Here is a 27,985-nt window from a genome sequence, read left to right on the forward strand (position 1 = left end):
TAGTTTGGAGAAGAGCGGCATTAACTAAGAGGACATCATGTTCTCTCTGCCACAGTGCGATAGAATCACAAGTGACATTTGCTTAAAGCTTAAAAATGCACACATGAAACGGTTAAAAAATCTTTATACCCAAATTTATGCAGGCGGGATTAAAAAAACTCAAAGAGGCTTATAAAATCTAAGCAAAGGTACATGCGCGTATTTGGTGCTAGGCAGAGGCCAGCGCTGGGGGCTGGGGATAGGAGGGAGGTGATGGGAGCAGGGACAAAGACACGTACACCCCCCCCCCCCCATGCACACACACACACATGCACACACTGGCCCGGGCTGGGGACTTGGGGCATAGACGGGAGGTAGCAGGAGCAGGTGTTGTTACCGGGCAGGCTAGGGGTCGGACCGATGCATGAATGGACAGATGGATGGAGGTATGTTGAGACAGACAGTCAAAAATGGGGAAGGGAGGGCGGCTGTCTTATCAGGCCGGGGCCAGACCACTCTGCCCCGTTCCTGCACCCAGAAGTCAGACCAGACCAGCAGACAGCCGGGCCAGCAGCGCTGTGTGAGGGAACCTGAGCGCACCGTGTGTGTGTGTGTGTGTGTCATGGCGAGTATGTTTATCACAAATGCACACTGGGAGGATGCAGGCGTAGGGTAGCCAGCAAACATATGCACGAACACACACAGACACACTCAAACACACAGGTTGGGAGCCCCTGGTCGCACACACAGATGGACCAAACCAGCGTTTTACATATGCATGCACACACACACCTAGAGTGTTGGTAGGCAACTTCTCAGAAGTTGTAGGTGTGTGTGTGTATGCAATTAAGTTTTGCAGCACAGTCCAACTTTGGGTGGAGTGACCCTTCCACCACGTCAGCGTATGTGTTGCAGGTCTGTGTCATGAGAACTGCTTTGGTAGAGACCTGTTCCAAATGTAAATGTGCGCATACTTACAATTTCACTTCATGAAGACCTTAAGTTATCAGATACTAAATTTTCTGCCTTTGGAATGATTAGAATTAGATTGTAATTCACTGTAAAATGTGCCTGTTTATCAGCTCAGTTTGCTTATTTGCTCTCTTTCTCCGTGTGCATGTTTTGCGTTTGTGTGTTTGTGTGTTTGTGTGTGTTTTTGGCCATCTTGCAGGAGCTGGTAGTGAAGACCTTAATAGTAGCAGAGCCCCATGTGCTTCACGCCTACCGCATGTGTCGCCCTGGCCAGCCACCAGGGAGCGACAGTGTCTGCTTTGAGGTGCTGGGCTTTGACATCATCCTGGATCGCAAGCTGAAACCCTGGCTACTGGAGGTACAACACGCTCTCACTCTCTCTCTCGCTCACACTCTCTCGCTCTTTCTCTATGTGCGTGTGTTTATCTGTCACTTCTCATATTTTTAATCATTGCCTTTACCGCTGAAAACTGCATTTTCATTCGAACATTGATAGAAAACAATAAATAATAAGAAATATTTTGCTCTTTTAGTTAAGTGAAATAACTCTTTCCTTCATAACAATGTATTTGTAATGAAAAATGTCTTCATTATTTTAGATTTCATTGATCCATAATGATAGTTGTGTCTCGATCTTATCCAGTGCTGTAGCTCCTCCTAAACTGAGTAATGTGGCATCAGAAGGAGAGAAGGAGACGCTGCCTCATACTGACAGAAACCGTAAACACGCTGATTTGCTTACACATCATACACACACACACAGGCTGAAGTATGTATTTCTGCATCTTCAAACATAAAACACACTCACACGAGGCAATAGAACACATGTGAGTGTGTATACATGAAAACGCACTCGAGTATTTACCTACAGTCACAAACATACGTACACACAATTACACGTTCATACACACATGGTATAGTCAAACGTACACAGCCACCAGCGCATGTGTATATACACCGCATATAAGAGGAGACAAAGACCCATCCTCCTTGTACACATATACACACACACACACACATTCACTCACACTCACACACACACTTGGGATACGAAAATGTAGGTCAGGATGGCAGGTTGACTAGCAAGACAACCACCCCTCGTTCTCTAAAGTGTCAGTCACTCAGGGGTGCCGATTGAAGTGCAGAGTCCACTCCAGGATTTCCGTCTCGCCGCTCAGATGTCAGCCAGTCAGTTAAAGCATGACCTAAATCCTTTAACCCAAAGTGGCTGCCCCCCCCCCCCACACACACACACACCGCACCCCCCCTTCCCACAAATTGACTCAAAGATAGGAAATGCCTCTGGGATAATTGTTTGTTGTTCCCCGTCCTGCCAAACCATAAATAAATCTTGTGATTTCGAAAAAGCCTCTGATTTGGCAAAAGTAGTTGGTTTGTGTTTTCCGAAGAGTCATTGCGAAATTAGGGTGTTATAATTACCTAGCTTGACTCTTTTTTTGTGTGTGGTTGAGCCCTTGTGCCATATGACAAAAGGATGCACATGTGAGAGGGTGCTCTCTCTGACTGCTGGTGCACTGGTGACATTGTGTGTGTGTGTGTGTACGTGTGTGTGCGTGTGTGTGTGATAGAGAGAAAGAGAGGGAGAGGGAGAGAGGGAGAGACAAGGCAAACAGCCGTGAATGCAGTTGTTCCACTCCAGCAGTAATGATCCCCCCTGTGCTTCTAGCAGCTCTCTATAACTCTCATCAATTAACATCCCATGCACACAGGCACGCACGCACGGACACACATACACACACACATGCATGCACACACGGGTACAAGCACACACACGCCACCCTCCTTCTCTTTCACGCAACATTTACAGCAACAATCATTTATTTCCAAAATTCAAGTGATTAGTCAGGGGATCGTTGCAAGACCCCTCCTGAATCCCCGCTATGTACGCTGTCAAGCTTGAAAATAACTTTATTACCACTTTTTAGCCTGTCAACATTCATACCTATTCAGCGGGGACACAAAAAAGCTGCCAGGCCCACTCGCTAGTTGCTACAAACACTACCCTATGGCAACCCCCCAGGTCCAAATTTAATTTTTCAGTGGCTCACTTTATAACATTTTGTGGTAAATTTAATCTATTTCACCCCGTTTCACCATTATTTTATTTTTGTCACCCCCCAGGGTCCAGAAACAGTAAAAATTGTGTCATAAGGTGCAACACAATCTAGGTCTTACAGATTTGTTTTGAGTTTGCAGACTTAATGTCTCAGGTTTCCTTACCGGTGTCACTGTGAATTACGCGTGCCACGCCTCGTTTGAGTTTTTTTTTACCAGAACCGCCGCTCCCATACGCTCTGCCTCTCTTTCCCCTTTCAAAAGTCAAAGTCGGTTGTCGGACATGCAAACTCGCAGCCAGGAAATGAAAGTTCAACCTGTGTAAACTCAGCGCCGGTCAGATACCTGAAATGTGGATGGTATCATATGTAAGAAGCTGTCCAGCCCAATTACTTTTGCCCTTTGTATTTGTATTTTTGTCTGCCCGTGTCTAGAAATGTGACGCAGGCTGGGGAGGGAAAAGGAAAATCATTTGCTGTACCTCTCACATCTTACAATCACACCTCCAGAAATTAGTCGCTCTTGTATTTCTTTTGGTAGTTTCTGTTTTGACGAGGCATTCAGCTTGGCATATCCACGTTGCCTTGATTACAACACAACAAACCGCTGCCCCCTTAAAGCCCGCTTTTACTTTTCAAATAGGCTCGCACCAAGAACATTTGTATATTTGGATCCTGCAGATAACAAATGCAGATACTCAAGAGGAACGACCAGCACACACACACCTGCTAAATAGCTTGTCACCGTGGTGAAAACAGAGAGGACAAGAGCGATGTTTCTCAGACCGAGGCCAGGCATCAAACAGACGCATTGTGCTCAGTGCTACTAGAGAAAGAGGAGAGGTGAAGGAACAGAGAGAGAGAGAGTGAGAGAGAGAGACAGGCTTTTGTGTGATCCTTATCTTAATTCACCAGGGTTTTCAACACAGGTTTTACCTCCTATTGACATTCAAAACAGAGAGCATTACACAGAGGTACATACACACACACACACTCACACACATACTGAAATGCCGTAACCCGAGACGTTCACTTTCATTAAACCAGCCCAGACAGCATCTGTGTCTGGTATTGTAAAGGCGTTTCATTGAGCCATGATCTTCACTTCTCCCACCCTCTCTCCCTCTCTCTCCGTTTCTCTCTCTCTCTCTCTCTCTCTTTCACTCTCGCACGCACACACACACACACACACACACACACACAGAGGGTCTGCTTAGACTGTGGTTTGCCTTGTCGGTTCCAAGGCGCTTGCTTTGTGGGCTTGGTGGAGTGTTTCCTTGTGTACTGTATGTCGAACGCAAAATAGCAAATAAAGAGAGGACAAACATTCAAGGAAAACATAATAGAGCCAGAAAAGCACGAATTCCGTTTATTTCAGGCGCCTCATGAAACGAGACTTGCTTGTAAAATCCTAAACCTAGCATGCGGTCGTGCCTTAAATTAGGGTGTGTGGGTCAAAGAGAACAGCAGACTTCTGAAAATCCACCCTCAGTCATAAGAAATGCATTTGCAGAAAATAGCGATGAAACAGCATCATCAGCCCCCCCAAGAAAAAATTTGCCTGGGCTGTAATAAATTATAATGTACAAAAATTCGGTAATCAAATTATTTGATAGACGGATCAATTAAGTGACTTTTCATAAGTAAAGAAAATTAAGCCACCAGACATGGGCAAAGAAAAAGACTTTATGTATTTCTCACAAGATCCTTCATGCTGTCTATGAAACAGAACCAAAAGACTTCCTGCTGAGACTCAGCCTCATTATAGGCTCCATATCACTTTATTTATTTATTTAACTTTCCTCCCCACATTGCAGTAGAAAAAGCTGAAACTGGTCAACTACTGGTTTTTCTCTCTCCAGCCTCACGCTGCACAAAGGCCAGCTGCCCTCCTTGTTAGGGCCACTGTGAGTGTGAGCTAGTGTGTGTAGAAGTAGGTTAGTGTGTGTATATACGTGTTCCATTTTTTGATCTGGTGTTTGATCTGCTTACCATCAAACCTGAGCTCCTGGTCCGTCCTTTTATTCACCTGGAGGGCCTGGGAGGGATCTGACTTTGAAAACATAAACAGAAGAAGAGTGAGCGAGAGAAGAGTGAGCTGGATAGAGATGCCGTCATACACAGGAGCTTAGGCAGTAAATGGGCCTATATTCACCGACGCACTCACACACACATACAGTAAATACACACACTGGTTCCTGTTTGCCCCACCGGGCTCATGGTGTCATGGTGCCATCCCTCTCTCTCTCTTTCTATCCCTCCTCGCTCGCCCGCAGGCCGTGCGGAGTGATTGGCAGCTAATGAGGCGGGCATGGTTGGGTCAACCGTGGCACTGGTTTGTTTGTGTCAGTGTGTTTGTGCGTGTGAGCGGGCAGTACGACAACACACTGCAGCTGGACTGCTTCCCCCCAAGGGCAGTGATTCCTCGCCCCTTCCCCTCCCGTATCCCCTCCATCCTTCCAGCTTTCCTCTTTTTCAGCACTCAGGTCCCCGATTGTTTCAAGATGAGTTTGGTTTGCCTGTCCGTCCCTCAGAGCCAACATAATCCAGACTTCCTTTTTCTTTTGAGTGTAAATGTATGTGTATGTGCATGTTTGTGTTGGGGGTGTGTTTGCGGGGAGTAATTCTGCTCTGGCAAGTGTAAACAGATGCCACAATACACACATACAGAGAGAAACTGAGGGTTTTTTCATGCTTCTCCTTTAGAAAGGCAAAGGAGAAGCATAAACAAGTCTATCCCTGTTAATTTCCTCCGTGGAATAAATAGCGATTCTTACTAAGCAGTCCAGTGAAATTCTATTTGATGTGCACAGAAAGACATGAAATTTTTATGTTCTCATGGCTTTTCATAAAAGTCTAAACAGGAGCCATTTAAAGTGCAACTGCCCCCCCCCCCCTCAAAAAACTCTCTGGATGCGGAGAAGGTTAGTCTGCCTTTCACACATTTCCTCAGGAAATTTGAAAAGTGTTTTCTTACCCTTACAACATCCGAGTCGAACATCATTCTGTATTCAAGGTGATTAAGGAGGAATTGACGTGCCGCCTCTGCTCTCCAAATAATTTTCATCCCCTCATGATTGAATTTTCCAGGGTGAAAAATGATAGGCAGAATACATACAGTGTGATGTACTCAATTATCTTTCGTTGTCTCTCTTTCCCCTTCCACCTTTCCTTCTCCTTTTGCCTTTGATTAATCTTTGGCACTTAGTATAATTCATTCTTATTTAAATGTCTATGGATATTGTCCTTGGCTCTAAGGGGGCGTCCTTCTCTTAGTGAACTCTAGGTGGCAGTAGTTACCTACGAGCAACCCTTTGGCTCATAAGAGGTTTATTAAAGAATAATTAGAATGATGTATGGGACTGTCTGTCTCTATCCACATCCATTTTCCCCCAACATGACTATTTCATGGAATAAGTATCAAATTAGGAGCGCACAGGCCTCGTATGTGGGGCAGTTGAAAACACACCCCAACGTTTAGTCATTTATCATCAGGCATGTATGGCAGCACTAGTGACTGTGTGCGTATGTGGGTGAGTGTGTGTGTGTGTGTGTGTGTGCGCGCCTGCATGTGATTGAGAGGGAAGATATATATTGCATGTTTATGAGTGACATATGGACCTGAAATGTGTGTGTGTGTGCGTGTAAGCCATGTGCATGTGTGTGAGACTGAGGAGTACGATGTACTGTGGACTCTTTCATGTGTAAGATTGACTGTGTTGAACTCCAGGCTTGTTCAGATGATCCATTTATGCATGTTTGTGTGCACTGAGGTGTGGATGAGGTCGGGCCGTGTACCTTGCATTCACTGGATTTCTGATTCTGAAAAAAAGGGGCCTATTTCATTAAATTTAGTCGATAAAATAGATTTTTGTCTTGTTTTGCCTTTTTAAGTATTTTTTACAAAGCCAGTCAAATGCATGAATTCAGTACAAAAAGCAAAACCGGGGGCTATCTTGAACTGTCTTTTCAAGTATGTGTATCTGTGTGTGTGTGTGTGCGTGTGCGTGTGTGTGTGTGCTCGCACAATGTCTATGTGTGTCATATTCTGGTATCAGACAGCAGGAATCTGATTGCAGGATTAGAGGAACGTTGCGTACGTATGTCCTCTCTCGAGCCTTACAGAGGTTTAATAAGGGAAATTATAGCAACAAAGTCTGTTTATCTGCAGACATTTACTCTAATTTGTCACAGTTTGTTATAGATAAGTGTCAGGAGAGGACGTGTTGTTGTGTTTTAGGCCGACGTTTTCCATTATTTCTGCTGTGATTCATCAATTCAACCATTTTGGATCACAGTTATTCATGGCTGACTAAAGGACAGGTTTTGTAACCACCTGCAAACAAGCAAACTTTTACTTGACTTTTGTTCTCTATTTTATATTATTATCTGTCAGTACGGCAAAAGTGAGAATGAAACTGGAATTAAAATAAAATTGGAGCCACATTTCTTCAAACCACTCAGGAGCTGCTTTGATCTCAAACATTTTCTGTGTTGGCAGAATTCCTTTCTCCTGTTTTTTGTTTCAGAATTAGAAACCCAAAGAATGGACGGAGGTGCCTGTGTTTGCGTGTGTGTGTTTGAAAGACCGTGGCTATTCTTGTCTCTTTTGTCCACTTTTGAAACACCTTTAGCTTTTTGTTGCTGTGCTGATTTTATCTCTTTGTGCCTCCCAAAGAAATGCACCCTGCCAGACAGTCAGCCAGGTCAGGCCGGCTGGTGGCTCGGCTAAGCGTCGGTCCTCTTCCTCCCAGGACCTTAAACCAGCAGCTCAGTGCTCTCAGCTAGAGTTTCCTCGTGTCCGAATGGGCCACTAAAAATGCCACAAAAAGAACAAAACAGTGATTGATAAGATGGCTGAAACAAGAGAACGACTTAACAGGGCAGCCAGCTGTCTGTCTTTCTGTCGCTCTACTACTCACGCTCCCTTTCCCTCCCTTTCTCATTCCACCATTGTGCGGCACAAACACTCCATTTTGACAGCGGTTGAACTGTGCCGATACCCTCAAGTGTGCGGGGCAGAATGGGAGGTTTGTCAAAGCAGTAGTTGTTTACACTCTGCCAGGAATAATAAGGAGGGGTCGTTTTTCTGAACCATTTAATCACGAGCAGCCCTCGCGATTGTTTGACGATTATTCCAGACACAGAATAGATGTCGATGGGGGGAAGCAATTTGTTATGGAAAGAAAGCAGCTGATTGTTGTTGATCCATTGCTGTTGCTATGTTATTATGGTTGGTGTGGCACATCAGCGCCCTCAGTCACAGGCGGCTGGATGCCTGCTGCGTTCTCCACAATGAGGGAACCATAAGATCATTGAAAGGATTTTTTAATTAGGTTTATTTTTAATTGAAATGCAAACAATGAAGGTGTAGAAACAGTAGGGATGTGAGTAATAGGCATATCATATGTATTGAAATGGAGTCTGTTCTCTTTATGGCGGGCACGAGTGGGAGGATGGCCTACGGCTTCGTTAATAATAGTATTATTGTTAGGGTTAGAGCCGAACGCTTGGTCATTACCTGTATGTTTGAGTAATACACTTAGTTCTTACTTGCTCTGGGGGAATAAGCACGGGCAGACTGGGAAAAGCATCCCGCTCTTGAGATTAATAAATTGTTTTAAATCAAATTAGCCATGCTGCCCCTGTGTTTGTGCCTTAACATCAGTAATAAAGATCAGTAGGCCGTCTTACAATTCACTCACAATTCAAACTAAACGCATAAATGGAAAAAGCTATTATATCACATCTACCACTACTGATTCCAAGAATATTGGCAGCTTATGTATGCAACAAAGACACAGATCTCCTAACAAAGAAAATAAATTGTAACATTTACTACACACACCCTCTGATCTTGATACAATTAATCGGCTGATCAGATGAGGAAAAACCTCATCTATTTAACCGGGTTAGGGTTCCTTTCCTGCATGTTCATTCTGTCGCTTTACTGAGTGATATTTGGTCAACATCAAGGTGATACACGACCAAATCAAAGCAGGAGTAAAAAGGAGTTTCCAATCTTTTCATCTGACATTTTTATTAAATGCGTCTTAGAGCAAGTGAGGCCTCCTCTAAGACCCTGCCAGAGTCACTTAAGGAAATCAGAGTGGGGGTTTTGGGAGCCTGCAGGGGTTCATTAGGACCAGACTGGTCTAACTTCCTCTGTCAGAGAGGAAAGGGAGAACGCAGAGTGACAGAGTGGGAGAAATGAGGAAGACAGGTAACGAGGGGTTGCAAGCAGAAGGGAATGACCAGGGAAGAGGTGAGAGTGGGGGGGCTAGAATTGAGATGCGGCAAGAAAGAGATTGAGAAGAGAGACTAACCAGCAGAAGAAGAGTGAGATGGGCGTTGAGAGCTGAAACATTCTACCCCGTGACAGTTTGACACCATAAATCAAACTAAGAAACGAAGACGAGCAACGAGAAAAGCGTCCCCAGCATCACTGCCAGTCTGGCTGTTACCTATAGGCTACGCCGCGCTCAGGCCGTACTCTTTACATCCTGGCTGTCATATCAAAGAATGCCGTAAAAAAGAACAGACCTCCTCCCTTTTTCTTTTTGCAGTGTTTTTTTCTTAGGTAAGGAGGTACTGTAGGCCGGAGTGGAGTTTTGTCCTCGGCGGCACACAGAGGAATGCATTGTAGGCTTCCCTCCATTGAGTGAAGGAGCTGGATAGGCTCTCTGTTCCCTTTTTCCTTTTTGCCCTGGAAGACATTCATCACCTAACCCCCCCCCCCATCCTGATAAATGGTCACTGTGAAGAAAAACACACATGTGGGTGTGCACACACGTATGACTAACCCACACACACGTCATGCTGGTGTAGATTTAGTAGCACTCTTGTTGTATTTGTGGATGTACCCTCTGAACTAGTTGACAAGACTCATGTGTACTCTTATTCACATACGACCAGGTTCACATACTTATGCATTCACGTACGGAAGTATTGTACGTCTAGCCAATAGGGCTGTAGTCGTCTTCCGTAGGGACTGTTGCGAAATAGTTGTTAAAGTATTCAGCTTTTTTGCCCCACAGCTGGTAGTTTTCCAAATGAACATTCTTTCTTTAGTAACCTCTCTTATTTGGGCTACCACTGCCCCCTGCCTGGCGACAGATCCAACACCCTGGATCCCTGCATTCTCAGGGGGGCCTGGTTGTGATGTAAATATTATCTCACAGCACCGGTACTAAGTCCGCCACACATCAATAAGTACCTTTGTGTCAGGATTAGTAACGGCTTGTGCGGAAGGAGTGTAGAGGAAGAAGGAAGGGCAAGTTGTGAGAGTTAGCCCTTGAGAAACTTTGCAAATCTCCCTGAAGTTACTTTTCAATTTTGCTACTCATTTTCAGCCAAAAAAACAACAACCAGTCATCGTTGTTTCAATTTGTCTGTCAAGCACCGAGTTGATCTCTTATTGGCTTGTAACACTCACTTGTAACTACACTGGTTTTTGGCAGATGAAATGGATTTATGATTCTCTAAAATGTCTGATTGGCTTGGCGGTGCTTTGTGTCTTACATCAGTATTTCTGATAGGCTGTTGTGTTGCTTTTGATGTGTTCTACTAAATCCAGCTGATTTTGTCTAAAGGAAAATAGGACTAGACTGCACATCATTGCCGTCACTATAGACTAAGGGTTCTGGAAAGGATGAATTTCAAGGAACAACTCTACTGTCTCTTGTATAGTCAATTGAGTTGTTGGAATAAGTTAACAATGGCACAGCTCCAGCTGCTTCTCACCCTAACGCCTTGTGCAACATACCCACATATGTTGCCTACATAGTGCTCTACACAGGTCTCTAATGATTTGTTTTCTTTCCAGTATTTCTCAGCTCACTCTTGAGTGGGCGAGGTTTCGAATGTATACCATTTCTAATGCAGTTTGAAGGTCGCAGCATGCTTCATCCGATGCGGCCTGAAATGCCCATACTGGAAGATGCAGAGAAAAAAGCTCTCTGTCACAGTCACTCATATAAACGTGCACTTTCAGTTTCATTCAGAGAGAGAGTGTTAGAAAGAAAACAGAGAGAGTAAGAGAGAAATGCAACACTACCTAACTTTTTCACCTCGGATGAAGCTTGTTGTGACCTTAGGGACGGCACAGAAAATCAGTCTAGAACTTTGCGATGTAGGGTTGTCCTTTAAACTTAGATATCTGTTTCTGTGTGGCGAGGAATCTGTTTCTGTGTGGCGAGGATTTGTTGCCACACACCTATCAAATCCATCATGGACCTAACGACCCTAAAAGTGCAAAAATCTCTTTCCTACACTGATAGAGAAACAGAGGAAATAAAGGGGGCCAAAATGAAATAATAGTTTAGTAGTTTTTAGTTTAATTGTTAGAAATTTGCTGTAATAACTGATATCTAAATGTGTTGGACCACCGCTGGAAGTATTTCTATTGAAAAAGGTGTGCTACTCTTAGAATATTACCTTGCAACTCTGGCTTTTGTACCTCATTCTGTCCCCGCACAGTTGACTCGGAGCTCACTTGACTGTAAATGACTGCATTAAGCTGTGGGATGCTTATGAAGAGATTATTGGTGGCGGTGGAATGGATGGGCCGTGGCAGTGCCTGGCTGAGCATAAGTAGGTTACAGAGTCATGGTCCGCTATCGGTACTTGGATGAAAAGGGCAGGGTCATTTTTCTGGTGACAGCTAAACCGAAGACACAGATACGGTATGTTCAGGGTGTGTGTGTGTGTATCTATGCAGGAGACAGCATGTGCACGAACGCGCACACATCCATAGACAGTAGAATTTCTCTTTCCTCTCTTTTCTTGTGGGAACACTAACAGATGTTTTTTTTCTAATGATGCCCTAAATCCACTCCTGCAATTGCACAGCGTTTCTCTCTGCCGAACTGCAAAGAAGAGAGAAAAAATGAGATAAAGAAGGAAAAAAAGGAAAAAAAAAGACCTTTCATTGTATCTCCCTCCTCTCCTCTCTGGCAGATCAATCGAGCTCCGAGTTTTGGGACTGATCAGAAGATTGATTATGATGTGAAGAAAGGGGTGCTGCTCAATGCGCTCAAACTTCTAAACATCAGGTACCTGCACTCTACACACACACACAGGCGCATGCTGAGAGACGCAGGGGTTTCATCTAGAGACCCATTAAGCTCTGACGCAGGCTTAACCTCTTGTCAAAGTCTACTTTACAAGGTTCTGAATGTTTCGAAAAATTCAAAAATCGATTCTAGCCTTTTTCTGTATTTGGCAACCCGGAAAACTTTGAAGCGCGGCACTATTGAGCATTTATCTTGTCTGTAAGTTTCAGACTTGTGTCACTGGGAGGTGGTGAAGCATTCCTTTTTCAGGTTTTAGCTTCAAACAGAATGCTCCCATCCATGTAAATGTGCAAGAAGAAAACAGTCGAGTTACAAAGCTGCAACTGCTCGTGTCTGCGCTCTTCAATCAGGCTGACTGTGTGTACATTTAAATATCTCATTTGACTGTATGACATTCAGTCTTTGTCAGTATATGTACATATATATACATGTATATCCTGTTTCCTGTGTTGTCCTGTCACGGTGTTACTATGTTTTTATGTGAGTGTATGTGTTCACCGTGATAGTTTATGCATATTGTCATACTTTGTGTATTTTGTGTGTGTGTGTATGTGTATGTGTATGTGTATGTGTATGTGTATGTGTCTGTGTCTGTGTGTGTGTGTGTGTGTGTGTGTGTGTGTGTGTGTGTATGTGTATGTGTATGTGTGTATTTCTTGGCATGCACTAGCTACATGCATCTGTCCACTGATTGATCATTGTGCACCAGACCTCTAGATCTTTGTTCTCTTTTTCTCTTTCTCTCTATCTCGGCTTGTTCTCCTCTTAGTGCTCTAAATATAGTCACCTCCCTACTCGTCACATACACAAACACGCTCACACACACACGTACACATACACATACACATACACAATGGATCAATTACAGGCAGCACCGCAGATCTAGTTTGGCCAAGTGTGGTGCAGCGCGCAGCCATCCTACATAAAAACTCACTCCATCCTCCCACCCGGCCTCTGTTGGCACAAACAAATCCCTTATCAGAATGATTTGTTTCATGGCTGATGTTTTCTGGGTTCCCACAGATTAAAAGGGGAGATTTGATTATTTCATGACAAATAAATTGTAGGAGGCCTTGAAAGGCAGCGGCGAGCTCTTTCCACTGGACGAGCTGCGTATGTTTCATGCTGGAGTGAATGAGGGCTTTGTTCTACCTCGTTCACTTTTTTTTTCCTTATATAGTCATGGCTTCGCTCGCCCAAAGGGAGGGGTCGGTGGCGTGCAGAGGTAGGGTCGGCTCTCGACTCCGCTCAGAACACCAACTGTATCAAAGTGGGATCAATTCAGACCCGGCTGGGCATGGACATTGACAAACCTCGGCCCCCCAACAGCACTCAATATCCAATTTAAAGGGCCAGCGATTGACTAAAATGAATTGCCCTTTCTCTCGACCGCAATGGCCCACTTGTTCAGAATTAGCTGTCTAGTCCTGTTCATCCTGATGGTAGTGAGTTTGTTTTTGTCTCAGTTTCATCGTCGCATCGTTTGGTGTTTTCTTTTTTTTACTGCTACAGTCCTGTTGCGATCAATAAACAAATTCAGGTTAGTCCATCAGTTAAGGGTGAGACCTCTATGCTGTCAAACTCAAAAGAATTTACAGCATTCACCAAAACCCTGGACTACAGCACACAAAGAAATCATCAATCACTACACTGAAATGCAAAGAAAAATGGATTTCACTTGTAGTTTACGTATGTAGTTCAAGACAGTTGAAAAAAGCCTCACACAGGAAGTAGAAAACATTTATGTCCTTACCAGTCTGTGGTGAAGTTTACTCCTTACTTGCCTTTTGTTGATTCAGAGCCAGCGATAAGAAACGCAACCTGGCCCAGCAGAAGGCAGAGGCTCAGAGACGACTCTACGGACACGGCTCCATGAAGAAGCTTTCAGCCGCTTCCTCTGACTGGGAGAAGCAACGTCACAAACTCGAGCGAAAGAAAGAAGAGCTGGTAAGCCCTAAATGAAGAGTGGTTAGATTTATTTTACAACTTTACATCTTATGATGAGCAAACATTCTGATGAGAGTTACACAGACTCCCAGCTGGGTTCTGCTGCAATCCCTTAAACTGCAGGCCACTGACCAAGTACAGTTTAGAATACTGTATGTGATGTTAAGCACCTGAACACAGCAGTAATGTTGTCAAGTTCAGACTCACCCACACAGCCTGGAGACTGGAACACTGGCTGAGCCGTGAACTCTGATCATCAGTAACAAGATACTTTTTTAGGCCACACCAAAAAGCACACATTGAGAGTTTTCAGAGACGGGCATGTTTATAATTTACGAATCAGTCTGCAAGCAAGCGAGCACAAAATCCATTCAAGCTGCGTGTTCTTGGTTAAGAAGACAAAGGCTCATAATGTGTCTGTAGTGCAGCTGGGCAATATGGCAAAATAAATATATTCTCAATAAGTCTTTTCAGGACAAACAGACATCAGGTGCACTCTGTGGTCTCTGACTCGCTGTCATTCAAAGCTGCCTTACCAATTTAGTATTCTTATTTTCCAAGACAATTTCCCTGTTGTAAACAAACAAACACAACACTAGTGTGATGTAGCACAGTGTTACTTCTGGTTGAAGCAATACGAAACAGTATGTACGTCGAAATAAAAAACTGTAGTGCTTATTTTTTACTCCGCATCTAACTTTTCTGAGAACGAGCCCAGCATTCATTATCTTTACATCTTTGAAATGAAGGAGTGGAGCAGCTTTTCTCCTCTATATGGGGTAAAGTGGCAGCTACTACCCGTACCTTATGCTTCCCATCCTCTTTGATTAACCTTTTGATCAGCCACAGTGGTAATCAGTGGGTATAAGGAAAGATCGTGCAGAGGCACTAGTTTAAAAATAGCACTACTGCTTCGTCGAGTGCTATTATGGCTGAAGTGTGAGACCAGGTTGGAGTCTATTGAAGGAACATATCAATGATACTGCTGTGCCAGTAGTGTGAAATTAGCCAACTGAACTCTACAATTATACCTCCTTAATAGTTCTCAAAGCTTGAAGATATGTCTGGATTATGAGTCAGTGATGGATGGGGCTGTTTTGTTATACTCTATAGTCTTTAAAGACTGAAGCATGTCACTGAGTTCACCTGCAATGTATTCATTTGATTTTCATCTGTTCTTTAGAAAGAACAACTGGCGCAGGTCCGCAAGCAGATCTCAAGGGAGGAGCATGAAAAGCAACATCTGGGGAACTACAGGTAAAGAGGCTCATGGGCAGGAAGGGGGGGTCTCTCTTTGTTTTGCTTTAGAAATACGTACATCCTGACTTCTGGAAACCATCCTCCATCATTTCTTTCCCCTTGCACCACTATTCTTTTCACCCATAACTTTGGCCTGGACCTTGGAGGAGATGGAGCTTGTCAATATTTAATCCCACAGACAGAGGAGAGCCAGCTGTAGTGTGACTCAGCAACACCGACGTCCTCGCCTCCTCTCGCTCGTACATTGTCAATGTTCCTGCATACATAACATTCCATAGTTGTGGTTTTCTTTCTTAGGAGCGCACACACACACACACACACACACACACTTGCCCTTCGGTCCATCTTTCCTCTTCTCCTGTATATCTAAGTGACTTCTCCGCTCGTCACTTGACTGAATGGCTAGACAGACTGCTGATCACAGGCTGCATGAAGTGCTGTCACCTTTTTCCTCTTGCTCGACAGGGAGCCAGACAGTCAATCAGACAGGCTGAGGTCTGTCTGGAGCACTCCTAATAAAGACCTCTTAAGCATTCAAATGGTGTCCCGGCACAGCACTGGCATCTGATTAACACACTGCTTCTCATTAGAGGAGTTCGGTTAATTAACTTACTACCCGGCTATTAGATGAAACTTGCGACAGGTACAGGCATGCCAGGACCCTGTGGCATCTGAAGGAAACCCAGCTGGCCTTTCTCACCGCTTCTAAATGTATCATCTAAGCCGTTGAGATGTGGATATTTGAAAGATATTGTAGGGGGAAGACGGATTTAAATGGATGTAAATTGAATATGGATATTAGTCTTGCCTGCAGCCCAATTGGGCAAATGTGAGAGGAAAATAGGCCTCAGCATGACTCCCTGTTAAACAGTTGATGGTCTGCTTTTGTTCCAAGCGATAAGACATTTATCCAGCTGTTAATCTTAGCTTTCAGAACACAAGATCTCAAGGAAACTCAAAGAATCTGACACAGTTTCCCTGACACAGAAGTCACACAAAGTGGTATTAAACATACGCATTATGTGGCTCTACTGAAATGTACCTCTCAGATTTGATGAAATGTTCCACACGCCTATCATAAAGGGTATTTCTGTATGGAAAACCTGAAAAAAAGGGAACCTGTCAATCAGTGTGTTTACAGCTTACAGATTCTACCCTGGCAAGGCCATACATGCTCCTTTTTCAAACATCACCCTCACACTATAATTAGATTGAAATCAGCATACATTGTAGTTGGAATGCTCGCAGCAACAATTAAGAGTCTATTTACTCAAGCGTATAAAAGATCCATTTACTTATAGTAGAAGAATGCGACGCACACATGCATTTCCTCAGGTGCCAATGCTTTCCCGCATTAAGTCATGTACTGTATATTGGTCGTACAACAGAATTGATTAAGTATAGTGTTTATGTCAGCTTACACATCAGTGGCTTTTTAACTGTGGTGATTAAAACGGCAAACTCCTCAAGACTCCGGCGCCAAATACTTCTCTGTATACGCCAAAGTATTTTCTTACTTTTACTCGCTTTTCGTCTCCGCGCCAGCCGGTGCTTATTTTGGTTTGAGTGCTGTCATTGTTTTGGTTTGATGGCCGGTGCGATGACTTGGAGATATATTATGAGAATAAGCAGGCAGCGGTTTATATGTTTTCCTAATCCCTTCAGGCCCTAATGTAAACACAGAGCGCTGTTAGTTTAGTCTTGAGGGCACGGTCCTGTGTGGAACGTGTGAACAAGCGCATTAGCACAGTGTGTGTGTCCATTGAAGGTGTGTGTGTGGGAGGCAGTCGTCATGCATTAATGCTCGGTGAAAAGATTCAACTTTGTGTTTGACTCTGAACTGAAGATCTCCATTAATTCTCCCTGCCCTTTGTCTTTTCTTTTTGCACTTTCGTCCCTGGTTTTCTTTCCCTTTGCTCCCGCCCAGTCACCTTTCTTGTGTCTCTCCGCCATTTCACACACGTCTTGTAGAGGTTTCTTATAATTCCCTCCGTCTGCGTGTCTCCCTTCTTTCTTGCTCTTTTTTTTTTCTGTCCATCTGCCTCCCTCGCCTGCTGTGCCCTGACCTCTCTCTGAGCCTCACTCCATCCACTCCTCTCTCTTCTTTCATCAATCTCTTTTTGCCTCTCTCCCTCCGTTCCTCTCTCCCTCCCTCCCTCCCTCCCTCCCTCCATCTATGTCCCTGTTTTTTCTTTTTTGCTCATTTTCTCAAACTGTCCCTTTGCCAACCCCCTTGCTCCCACACGCCCTCCCTTTCTCACACTACAGCTTTTTTCTATCCCTCCCTCGCAATTCTTTCTCTGTCACCGTTCCTCCTCTTGTCTTGTATCCCTCCTTTGCTCAACCGTTGAATCCCCCGGTTCTCTTTGTTTCTCTCCACTCTATCACTCCCTCCCTCTCCTTTGGTGACCCCGCGCTCTGTTTTCTCATCTCCTCTTTTTTTCCATCACATCATTTCTTCACCTTCTCGTCTTATTCCCCTGTCTCTGCTTTGATGACCCTCCTTCCCTCCTTCCCTCCTTATTCTTTCTCTCCCTTTCTCCGCTCCTCTATTACTCACTCACTCTTCTTGCTTTTCTCTCTGTGTCTCTGCGGCCTGCAGACGTATTTACCCCCCAGACGACAAGCTGCTGTTGGAGAAGTATGAAAGCCTGCTCTCAGCTGCCTTTCAGACCTTCCTCGCCGGGCGAGCCGCCTCACTTCAAAAGGAAATGAATAATCCTCTGAAACGAATGAAGGCACGTACATCTGTGGCAGACTGTCACACACACGCACACACACACACACATCATAGAAACCTGCGGAGTGCCACACACAAACACAATATGCAGACACTTGTGGACAAGCAGATGCAGAAGAAAACCTGCACACACACACACACACACACACACACACCTTTCTCCAATTAAGATTCTGCCCACTGAGACAAAAAGCATGTACAAATAATGTAGGAAGCGTCCACCGTCCTTCATATTTGTTAGAATGTGTGACTGAATGTCCTTCTTCCACTCTCCATCTATTTTGCTGTCCCACTGTCATTCTCTCTCTCTCTCTCTCTCTCTCTCTCTCTCTCTCTCTCTCTCTCTCTCTCTCTCCACAAATATTTATTGAGCTGTGCACATAAGCTTTTAGAAGCAAATCAAATCCGACTCAACAATGTCGTTTTTGTTTCTTTCCAGTTAGACGCTTCACTTTCCATCATCCCCTTTCTGTTTCTTTAGGTTCTTTATTTCTTTCGATGGTTGCTGCGCCTCCGTCGATCTGAGTCAGAGGCTGTTGTATGCATATACAGTAAATGCCAAAGATTCTCTGGTGACGATAAAGATAAAGATAAAGATAACAATAGCTTCGGCTAAGCTTTGAAGGTAAAGGTAGGAAGAGGCTTTGATAAAGAAAGAGGTGGATACCACACAGCTGTATAGGAGAGAGGGGACCAAAGAGAATACAAATGAATGTAGTGCCTGTCCTCAGTTTTGAGGGGAGAAAAAATAGGCACAAAGTGAGACGACGGCAAGTTGCTGAGAGAGAGAGAGAGAGAGGACAGTTTTGTTTGCATTTTGTTTTGTATGGAAGAGGAGAGGTGACATCCAGTGCTAACGTCAAATCATAGCAAGGGTCTGTGCATTCCTTGCAGCCCAATATAATACCAGATGGGAAAGAACAAGCCAGTGTAACACAAAGCATTATGGGATGTTTAGAGACAGAAAGGGAAAGAAGCGGCGGTATGTATAAAGGTGCAAAGACTGTCTTGGATATAGATATCACTGACAATTATGGTGTAAGATGTCATTTTCAACTCCTGCAGCCAACTTCAAGGTATGTGGCCACTTTTAGATTGTCACTCTCGGTGCTTTCAAGAGTGGAATCTCAGCGAAGGAGTTTTTTACAGATTAATTTTATAGAAATGCCAATCAACGATCAGCCAACCAGAGTCCAAAGAGAGACTGGATGTGAGTTTAATTCAGCCAGCAGAAAGGCAGAGGGATAATAAGAACAAAGCACGCTCCAGGGTTTGCTATCTAATCACACCATCATGACTGACAACTGCACTGTCCTCATTAAGGGACAGAGCCTGAAATTGGCGATTTTCCCTGAATATGAATATGATATTTGGTCAATCACACACAGCCCTAATGTCAAATGAGTATTGTTCCACTACATTGTTATGCAAATAATGTAATTATTTGGATTAATACAGGAAAAAGGTCTAAGATAGTGTTTAGTTCTTTAGTTTTGATTTGCTGTGTGAAAATGACATTTTGGCAAAGAAGTCTTCACATTGGCCTTTGGGTTATTTCCTCCTCTGTCAGCTTGTCTGTCAAGGCTGGCATCTTACCTGACACTGGCAGTTTAGTGTCAGTTTGTCAATTTGTCGACTTCCGACGGCCGCAGTGCGAACAATGTCACAGTCTGTCACACTATCAAAGGAAAATCAATTGTTGTAATCTTTTGGAGTCACATTTGATTTGGAAGCACATCAGAGTTAGTGCCGATCCAGATCCAGATCCAGATGGAGGGGATTGGTTTGCTTTGGATTGGGTTTTGATATTTATTTTGTCCCATTTTATTGATTTGCAAAGCACTTTGAAGCACTCATCTTTAAAATACTGTACTTGCTATACTTATGATAGTGGAAAATTGTGAGAAAATACAAAAAATAACTACTGCAACTGCCATTTTTAGAACCTTCCCTTCCCTCCCTAATTACTGATGAATTTACTTTTGTTTGAAAATAAACGTAGTCCTAAAATATAATTTGCAATTTATAAATTAATTTACACGTTATCATGCAATTTATATTTATATAATGTTCCATAACTGAGGAGAGACATGTTAGCAATGTGCAGCAATTGATCGCAATCCTACAGTCCCATCATTGACGATAAATAGTTTGCGACCCATCTGTAAGTTTTAGTTACACATTGAGTTAAATTTCTGCTTTGGTGCAGTTTAACAAAATAGTGAGACTCCCGTGGATTTTAAACTGGGGCAGATGTGGAAACCTTCATCTCAGCAGTACAGCAGTTATAAAACACAGACAAAACTCTATTATTATCAAGTAAAATAAACATTGAACTTTCAATTTCAGTGATCAGGTTCTTGTGACGGATTACACAGCATCTAATCCTGTATTAATGAATGGCTGTGAGCAACATGCTGTTTTTTTATTGTACGTTTCTCTGGAGAGACATTGAAGCAGCTGCAATCGTATGGCCAAATACTGCAGGAGGCAGCTGGCATATTATTTTGCAGTCGTGTCCACATTACTAAACACATTCAGGAAACATTTAACGCATAAAAGGCAAAATGCAACAGATAGAATAGATAGATGTGAAAGAATTAATAAATCGCTGTCACATTTGACAGAAAGATAATTGGTGAAAGGACTGACAATCCTTCAGTCCTTTCAGTGTTTATCAGCTAAAAATAAAGCTTTCATTTGATACTTTCAAGATGAAGAGCTGATAGATGTTTATAATTGTTATTTGAACAACATTATCACTTGTCTCAGTGACGGATAGTTTCAGTTACTTTCTGGTGTCAGAGACGAAATGATGAATTGATGAATCAAAAAAGTACCTGCAGATCAAAACACATTTTATTGGTGCAACCCCAGAGCTTATGGCCTCCCTCACATCCTTCTATAGGCTGAGCTGGCTGCAGCACTGCACATATGTAGAGTTTATGTGAACACAAAAAACATGGAAGAGCTTCAAATGTGTCTAAAGCCACACATGCAGACTTTGGCACATGGACACAGTCCTTCACACAGGCAATGCCTCTGATGTATAAGATATATAGTAGGACCACTATACACATGCACATACTCACACAAATACAGCCACACAGGGAGTCAGGGGCACAGTGACCTTTCCACAGACCCACAGAAAGCAGCTTGATGGCTAATCTGAGAGGAAACAGTCACTTTTCATCTGTGTTTGAGTGGCACGTGGGAGCTTGTTATGTCCCAACCGTGAGGCAACATTAATCACCTTTTCCTGTTTTTCAGCTCAGTCCAAATGGCCAGGGCCCCAGCATATTGGCTATGACCACAATGCTGCCTTTTCCAAATTCATCAATCGCCGCTGCCAAAGAGCAATGCATGTTCAGCCAGGGCCTCGTTTCCAAACACCCCGATAAGGCACAGACGCCAAGGCCACTGTGAAGTCTAACTTTTTCATCCCTCCCCCTTTTAAATCAAATTCAAAGTCTCTCAATTCTTCAGTCAGTTACCACACCTAATTTAGAGTTTGTGTCATGATGAATATTGAACAAAAAAGCATTTGAATGATCTGTTAGTGTATCATCAAAATCTACCCATTTGTGCCACTGAAACAAAGCCCTGTGTTCTTATCTTCTGCTGCGATTGGCTGTTTTTGTAGGAAGAGGACATCTTGGATCTGCTGGAGCAATGTGAACTGGACGACGAGAAGCTGATGGGCAAATCCTCCAGGCAACGAGGCCCTAAGGTGAGCCCGGGATTGGTAGGGAGTCACCAAAGGGAAGCGAGGGGAGTCAAGAGAGGGAGGGCCACGTGCCTCCAGGAAGAGATGCAAAGAATATTGTCAGAGAGAGAGAATGAGGGAGGGGAAGGCAGGTAGGCAGACGCCTGGAGCTAACGCCCACTGAAAGCACGTAGGATGTGATTCAGAAAAATAAGAGGGGGGGTTTGGGGAGAAAAAAAGGGATCAGAAAGCGGCCCAAAGAAAAGACTCAACTCCCCCAGGGGACAGCTGTCAGGCTGTCTCTCTCACTCACCCTCCGCTATCTTCCTCTCCATCTCCCTTTTTCCTCCGTCTCTGTCTCTCTCTGCCTCATACACCTTCACGCCCCCCTCCCCCAATTTCCCACGACAGCACATTACTCCCTCCATCACCTTGCTGCACTCCCCACCCTTCACCTCTACATCCCCCTTCCTCACGCCGCACATCTACATCCATCCCTCACTCTGGAGGTAAATTGGTTGGAACACTCAAAGTGTGTGTTAGGGACTCGACAGGGCGGTTCAGCGCTGCATTAAAGAGGCCTTAGCCGGAATGAGGACTCATTCACACAAAATCACTGTTGTCCAAATTAATTTGGGCCCCGTCAGTTCCAGCATTCTGGACTGTGTAGCTTGAGACACTGAGAGCCGGGGAAGGAGAGAGCCGTGATGGATAGATTCACTCCTTGGGGTGTAGTAGTCACGAGCCATCTGGTGAAACTGAACCCACCAGTGAGGCAATGGGATTAGAGGGGGGATTTTGAAGGAAGGGGGTGCTAAGGTTTGTTATCGCAAAGAAGTTCAGAGGGAAGGGGAGAGAGAGGGAGAGGGAGAGAGTGAGGAAGGAAGTGAAGTAGAGCCAGCTATTGCTTCCTACGTTTTCTTATTCTTATTCGCTTTAATCCATTTTCTCTCTTTTGAACTTCTCACTCTCCAATGATACGACCTCTGAACCTTGAACCTCCCCTCCCAGGTTTGACATCATCTTCCTGTCCTGACTCGCTCACTCATTTGACCCTCACTCGCTGCCTCTCGTCCCAAAGTTTCCTTCTTCCCTCCGCTCCTCATCTGTTAAGAGTCTCTCCCTCCCTCACTCCGTCTCTCTCTCTTTCTTGCCCTCTGAGTGTCTCCCCCTCTCCTCTCCTCTCTCTCTACTCGTCCGTATATCCAACGTCTTTCTCTCACTTTGCTCATTTCCATTTGCCTTGTCTCCACCTCTCTGTCCATACAGATTCGCCGCATCCTTCCTCCATTCCTCTCCCCTTCTATCTGATGTCCTCCCTTTTCTTAATACTCTCTCTTCACATGTTTAATCTCTTTCTGCCTCCATCCTTCTCCATCACTCACCCCCACAGCTACCTGGCAGCGACTGCGAAAGCCCTGTGATCACTTCCTGCTCATTAATTCGGGCGGGCATGACGGTGCTGCCTGAGCTAACCGTTGAATAACAGATGTATAAATGCTTTATTAATTCTATCAATGTTTCCCCTTCCAGGATGTAAATTAGACGTTCAATTTAATCAACATCAAACTAATAGAACTCATCTGTGTTTGTTTGTCCTGTGAGTCAATTAGGCCAATTTTGTTGAAGATATTTAGCCGCTCATCTTCCTCTTTACAATGACAGACCACAGGCATATGGGTTTGTGTGAGTGTGTGTGTGTGTGTGTATTTTAGAAGTGCATGGGTGTGTGTGTATCTATGCATAAATGTTCTTTCAAGCAAACGCACAAACACACTGGGGTCCATGGCCTAGCTGTGTCACCTTTTAGCCCTCTTAGAGACAGATGGTAATGTGCAGAGGGTGAAGAGAGGCCGGCATCTTTTCAATGTGTACGTCTGTGTGTGTGTGTGCAAGTGAGTGAGTGAGCGAGTGAGGGTGTTTGTGCATTCTCGTACTTTTGTCCTTTCGAGAGCCAGTTTAGGTTTTAGACCTTTGGAAAGAGGACATTGTTTTGCAAAATGAGGTTATTTTGGATGATTTAAGGTTAGGGGACATATGTAGTCAGTGGAAGGTCCCATAAGGATAAAAGTAGAAGGTTGCGTGCGTGTGTGTGTGTGTGTGTGTGTGTGTGTGTGTGTGTGTGTCCATGAGAGTGTGTATCCATGAGAGTGTGTGATAGAGCATACAGTGCGCTTCTATGTCTCCTCTGTGTATGTGGTTGTCGTGTGTGTATATCTATGTCTTCATGCACCCGCTCTGTGGGTGCACATACGTCTACCTTACAGTATACAGTGTGTGTGTGTGTGTGTGTATCTTATGCAAATGTCTACATGAGCCTTATGCATATGTATGGTTGTGCGTCCTTGCCAGCCTTTGTCCTCCATGCCAGAGAGCAGCCAGACACCCAGGCGTCAACGACCGGACTACCTGGCCGACTTCACCAGCGGGAGCAGTGCAGATCACTCCTGCTCTTCCTCAGAGGATGAGGAGGAGGAGAGGAGGAAAGCAGGAGGAGGAGGAAGAGGAGGAGAGAAGCGAGAAAAGAAAGTTTCTTATGACCTTGGGGACAGCAAAGAGAAGAGCTCGGCAGAACGCTCAGGTAAAGGGAGAGGGTAGATGAAAGAGGTGTCTTTATTTTCAAATGTATAAATGCGAGAGAGAAATTAATCCCTCCACATGAACGCGTATTCAAGACTTCACTCGTAGGTGTTCTATATCTTATTGAACTACAGAATAACACAAAACATATGAGAGAGAGAGCTGGTGTCGTCTTTACTTTCCTATTTGACTGCGATTAAGTGGTTCCTAAGTTATAGAAAATGACTTTGCAGTCACAGTTATGGATACAGACACACACAAACTTCCTACTCAGACTGTATGACAGTGATTCATGTTTAAGCACTTAAGGAAAGAAAACATTCTGAATTGTGCCACGGTAGAGAATGCAGACAGACGAGGCAGAGATGGAGAGAAACAAGGAAGAGGGTGAAAGCAATGGGCCGCTTTCCTTCCTTACCTTGAAAACACCTTGAGTAAATCTCCCCTGAAATATTCCATGTTTTATAGCGTGAGTGATAAGTCTCAAGCGTTCCGATTCACATAAGACACATACCTCAACTCTCTCTCAGCTCTCTTGAAGTGAAAAAGAGGGAAGCGTTCACAGCACCAAGCTTGGAACTTGAAAGATTAACGGGTTTCATTGTGGGCGCGACAGTTTTCACTGTTTAAGAAGACAAACCCTCGCATGAGCTCATTCACTTTGACATGAAATAAGGGGGGAAAAGGCATGATTAGGCCCAACTTTGGAACGCTGTGTCTGTGTGTCAGCATGGGTGTGTGTGTGTGTGCTCAAGCGCACTACAGCTTCACTGCCAAGGCCGTCTCCACCAAGCCGCTAAGGGACTGCTCAGACTAAGCCCCATAATGCGTCGGGTTGGCAATGACCAAACCTCAGAAGGTTCAGCCACCGCATGCACACACTCAGAAGCACACACATCTATCAGTTGCCTTTACACAAACACACACACAACCCTAATAAAGAACAAGCACACTCTAATACACCGTTCAGTAATAATGCAGAGGTTCAGCTGTGATGGAGAGTGTCATTGTGGGTTTCTAAGGTTCATTTTCAATGAAAGCACTGTGTGTGTGTGTGTGTGTGTGTGTGTGTGTGTGTCAGAGAAGGAAGGTTACTCTTTAATCCGTCCCCAAGCCAGACTGCTGTTTGGTTACTGGTTTCGACTACACATGCTGCGGTCATTAATAACACACATACACACACACAAACACACACACACACTGGGCCACTAGGCCAGTGTGCCAGAGTGCCAGAGTGTGGCTGTGTGAGTTTTAAAGTCACACTTGTTCTGCTCCTTGCACCTGACCATGGATGGAAAGCAGAGAGGAGAGAAGAAACAGGAGAGGTCACTGATCACTGACCTCTGTCTTCTCCACAGGTCGCATACACTGGAAACCTCCAATCAAATCCCACAAACCCAGCCCCGCCCCTACCGCTTCACCCACGCTCTCCGGCCCGATCAGACGCTCCATCTCCTGTCCGCGCTCCATCGCCTCCCTTTCGTCGCCCGGCGAGGTGCGGTCGTTGTCCGCCAAGCCCTCCCCCACCCTTCCCATGGCCACGCCCCTGGTCAGGCCGACCTCCGCCACACTCCGCTCGCATTCGCTGAGCCGCAGTGGCTCCGCCCACCGCGTGCCCCACAGCAACAGTCTGGGGACCATCCACTCTAGCCTGGTAAGACACACACACACACATAAATCTACCTCTTTGCAATTCAGTCCATGAGATGAGTTGCAATCCAAAGTATGTATTGAATGTATGTATATATTTGTACAGGTCTACTGTTTCTTCTGACAGTGACCAGCTTCCTGTCCGCCTCATCCATTTCACTAGTAACCTTTGGATTGTGTTGATTGAACTGAAAAGGAGCATAATGCTTTTGAACTTTGAGAACAGAATTTATTTGAATATGATTTTGTCAACAAAGGCCAGAGTCCCGTTGTGTATTTGTTCTCTCTCACACACACATGTAAACAGAACAAAAACAAATGGCTTGGGTTTCTCTTAAAAATGGCCACAGAATTAAAAGCTCTCCCCATTATGTAGAGAATATTCAGAGAATGCTTCCCTCTGCCAAGATACAAAACAAATCTAGTCTGAGCCAGTTATAGTTATCATGTCACAAAGGAAATTCCTTGTGAATTCATGGATCTACACACAGATCTGAAGCGCGCTGTCTTACCATCCACAAACCGTCATGGAAAGACAAACAAACGGGACCGAAAAACTGGGCCGAAGTAGTTAACTGTGACTTAAGTCTTCATCAGTGATGCGTTAACATGCACCAGGGACCCATTCCCCACAACGACTACACTAACTTTGTCATCTAGTTAGTGTGCTTTGCAGCAAACCTTCATGGAATTACTTAATTTACTGCCATCCTGTATCCTGGAGGTATAATCGAAAGGGACATTGTCTTGATTTTACATTTATTTACTTGTGTGTGTGTGTGTGTGTGTGTGTGTGTGTGTGTGTGTATGCAGGGTGATCCGCTGCTAAACCTGAGGAGTAAAGAGCAGGAGGCAGAGCTGCTGCGTCAGAGTCTCGCCGCTCTCACCGCCATGAGGATCAGGTTCCCTGGTAAAACGGAAGAGGAGGCAGAGGCCGTGTTGGACGAGGTAGGCGCACTGTTTACTCCGTAGCCTGATTTAATGTGTTTTCATGTGCGCAGAAGAAAGGAACAAAAGGATCAAAAGCAGAAACAGAGCGGTACGAGCAAGATGAGAGTAAAGCGAGGGACAAAAACAGGCACCTTTGTAAGTGGGTGAACATGGAGTTTGTGTGTTGAATGAAATCCGGACCCACTGTATCCCCCGAGCACACACTGTGGCCAGGTGCGGTCACTCTCTAACTAAAAGTGACCTCCTCGCCTCCCTGCACAATAGCCTGTCCGCTTTTGGCTCAGCTCCCATTGTCTTTCAAACGACCCCAGTGACAACCTGTCTGTCAGTTTGCAGCCCTGTGCTACTCCCCGCTGCTCCGCTGTATTAATCACTGCCTCCTCTGTTTCTGGCGAGCTGTGTATTTGTCGGGTATTTCTCGTCTTGGCGCGCTTGCATATGGTGTGTGTATGTTTGTGTGTCGCTGCAGTGTGCAGTTTGACTACTCTGTATGACTGTTGGAAGCTACACACAAGCTCAGCATCAGAACACAAACGCCAGAACAAAGACAGCTCCTAGAGACAAGCAGAGACAAGTTCTTTTTTGGTACTAATGGGTTTTTGCCTGGGTTGTGCTCTCACCTGAGCCCTCGTGAAAACTGTTACTGAGCAGATGGCGCAACCACGTCCTTTAGCTGGGGGTTAAATGTCATCCCCATCGTGGAAGCGCTCTTAGAAACGTCAACAGAAAGAGCTAGAGACAGTCTAACATACAGCCTTCCAATGGGAGGCTGGTCTGAGATACCATGACCTTCATGTCTGCTTCCCAAGGACCAGCGTAAAGAACGGGAAATCTGGGTGAATAGCAGCAGTGGGTGTCATCACGTCAGCCCATATGTAGGACTACATCACCGGCTTTGGGTTGATCCCCTCTCTCGGTCTATACAGCATTTACCGGTGGTGAATCAAGCCCCCGGAGATGAGACCACTGACAACATCACCGTCAGTCAGAGGCTCTAAGCGCCTCTCGAGGTCACGGTCCTCAGATGTTGCAAATGTCACAGCAATTTTGT

General features: G+C 44.7%; 1 protein-coding gene across 1 annotated transcript in view; it reads left to right on the plus strand.

The window, feature by feature from the left end:
• The window catches only part of ttll7 (tubulin tyrosine ligase-like family, member 7), a 61,869-nt gene that overhangs the window by 20,076 nt on the left and 13,808 nt on the right, over nucleotides 1-27,985 (plus strand). Inside the window, exons 9-17 of the mRNA XM_076151402.1 lie at nucleotides 1,151-1,309; nucleotides 11,985-12,079; nucleotides 13,900-14,047; nucleotides 15,231-15,304; nucleotides 17,910-18,045; nucleotides 21,691-21,777; nucleotides 24,106-24,334; nucleotides 25,692-25,987; nucleotides 26,797-26,931. Of these exons, the coding sequence (XP_076007517.1) occupies nucleotides 1,151-1,309; nucleotides 11,985-12,079; nucleotides 13,900-14,047; nucleotides 15,231-15,304; nucleotides 17,910-18,045; nucleotides 21,691-21,777; nucleotides 24,106-24,334; nucleotides 25,692-25,987; nucleotides 26,797-26,931 (1,359 nt within the window). The remainder of the gene's footprint in view (nucleotides 1-1,150; nucleotides 1,310-11,984; nucleotides 12,080-13,899; nucleotides 14,048-15,230; nucleotides 15,305-17,909; nucleotides 18,046-21,690; nucleotides 21,778-24,105; nucleotides 24,335-25,691; nucleotides 25,988-26,796; nucleotides 26,932-27,985) is intronic.

Source organism: Genypterus blacodes, unplaced genomic scaffold (assembly GCF_046128005.1).
Source record: "Genypterus blacodes isolate CSIRO-AG114 ecotype Tasmania unplaced genomic scaffold, CSIRO-AGI_Gbla_v1 ptg000054l_1, whole genome shotgun sequence".
Classification (NCBI taxonomy): domain Eukaryota; kingdom Metazoa; phylum Chordata; class Actinopteri; order Ophidiiformes; family Ophidiidae; genus Genypterus; species Genypterus blacodes.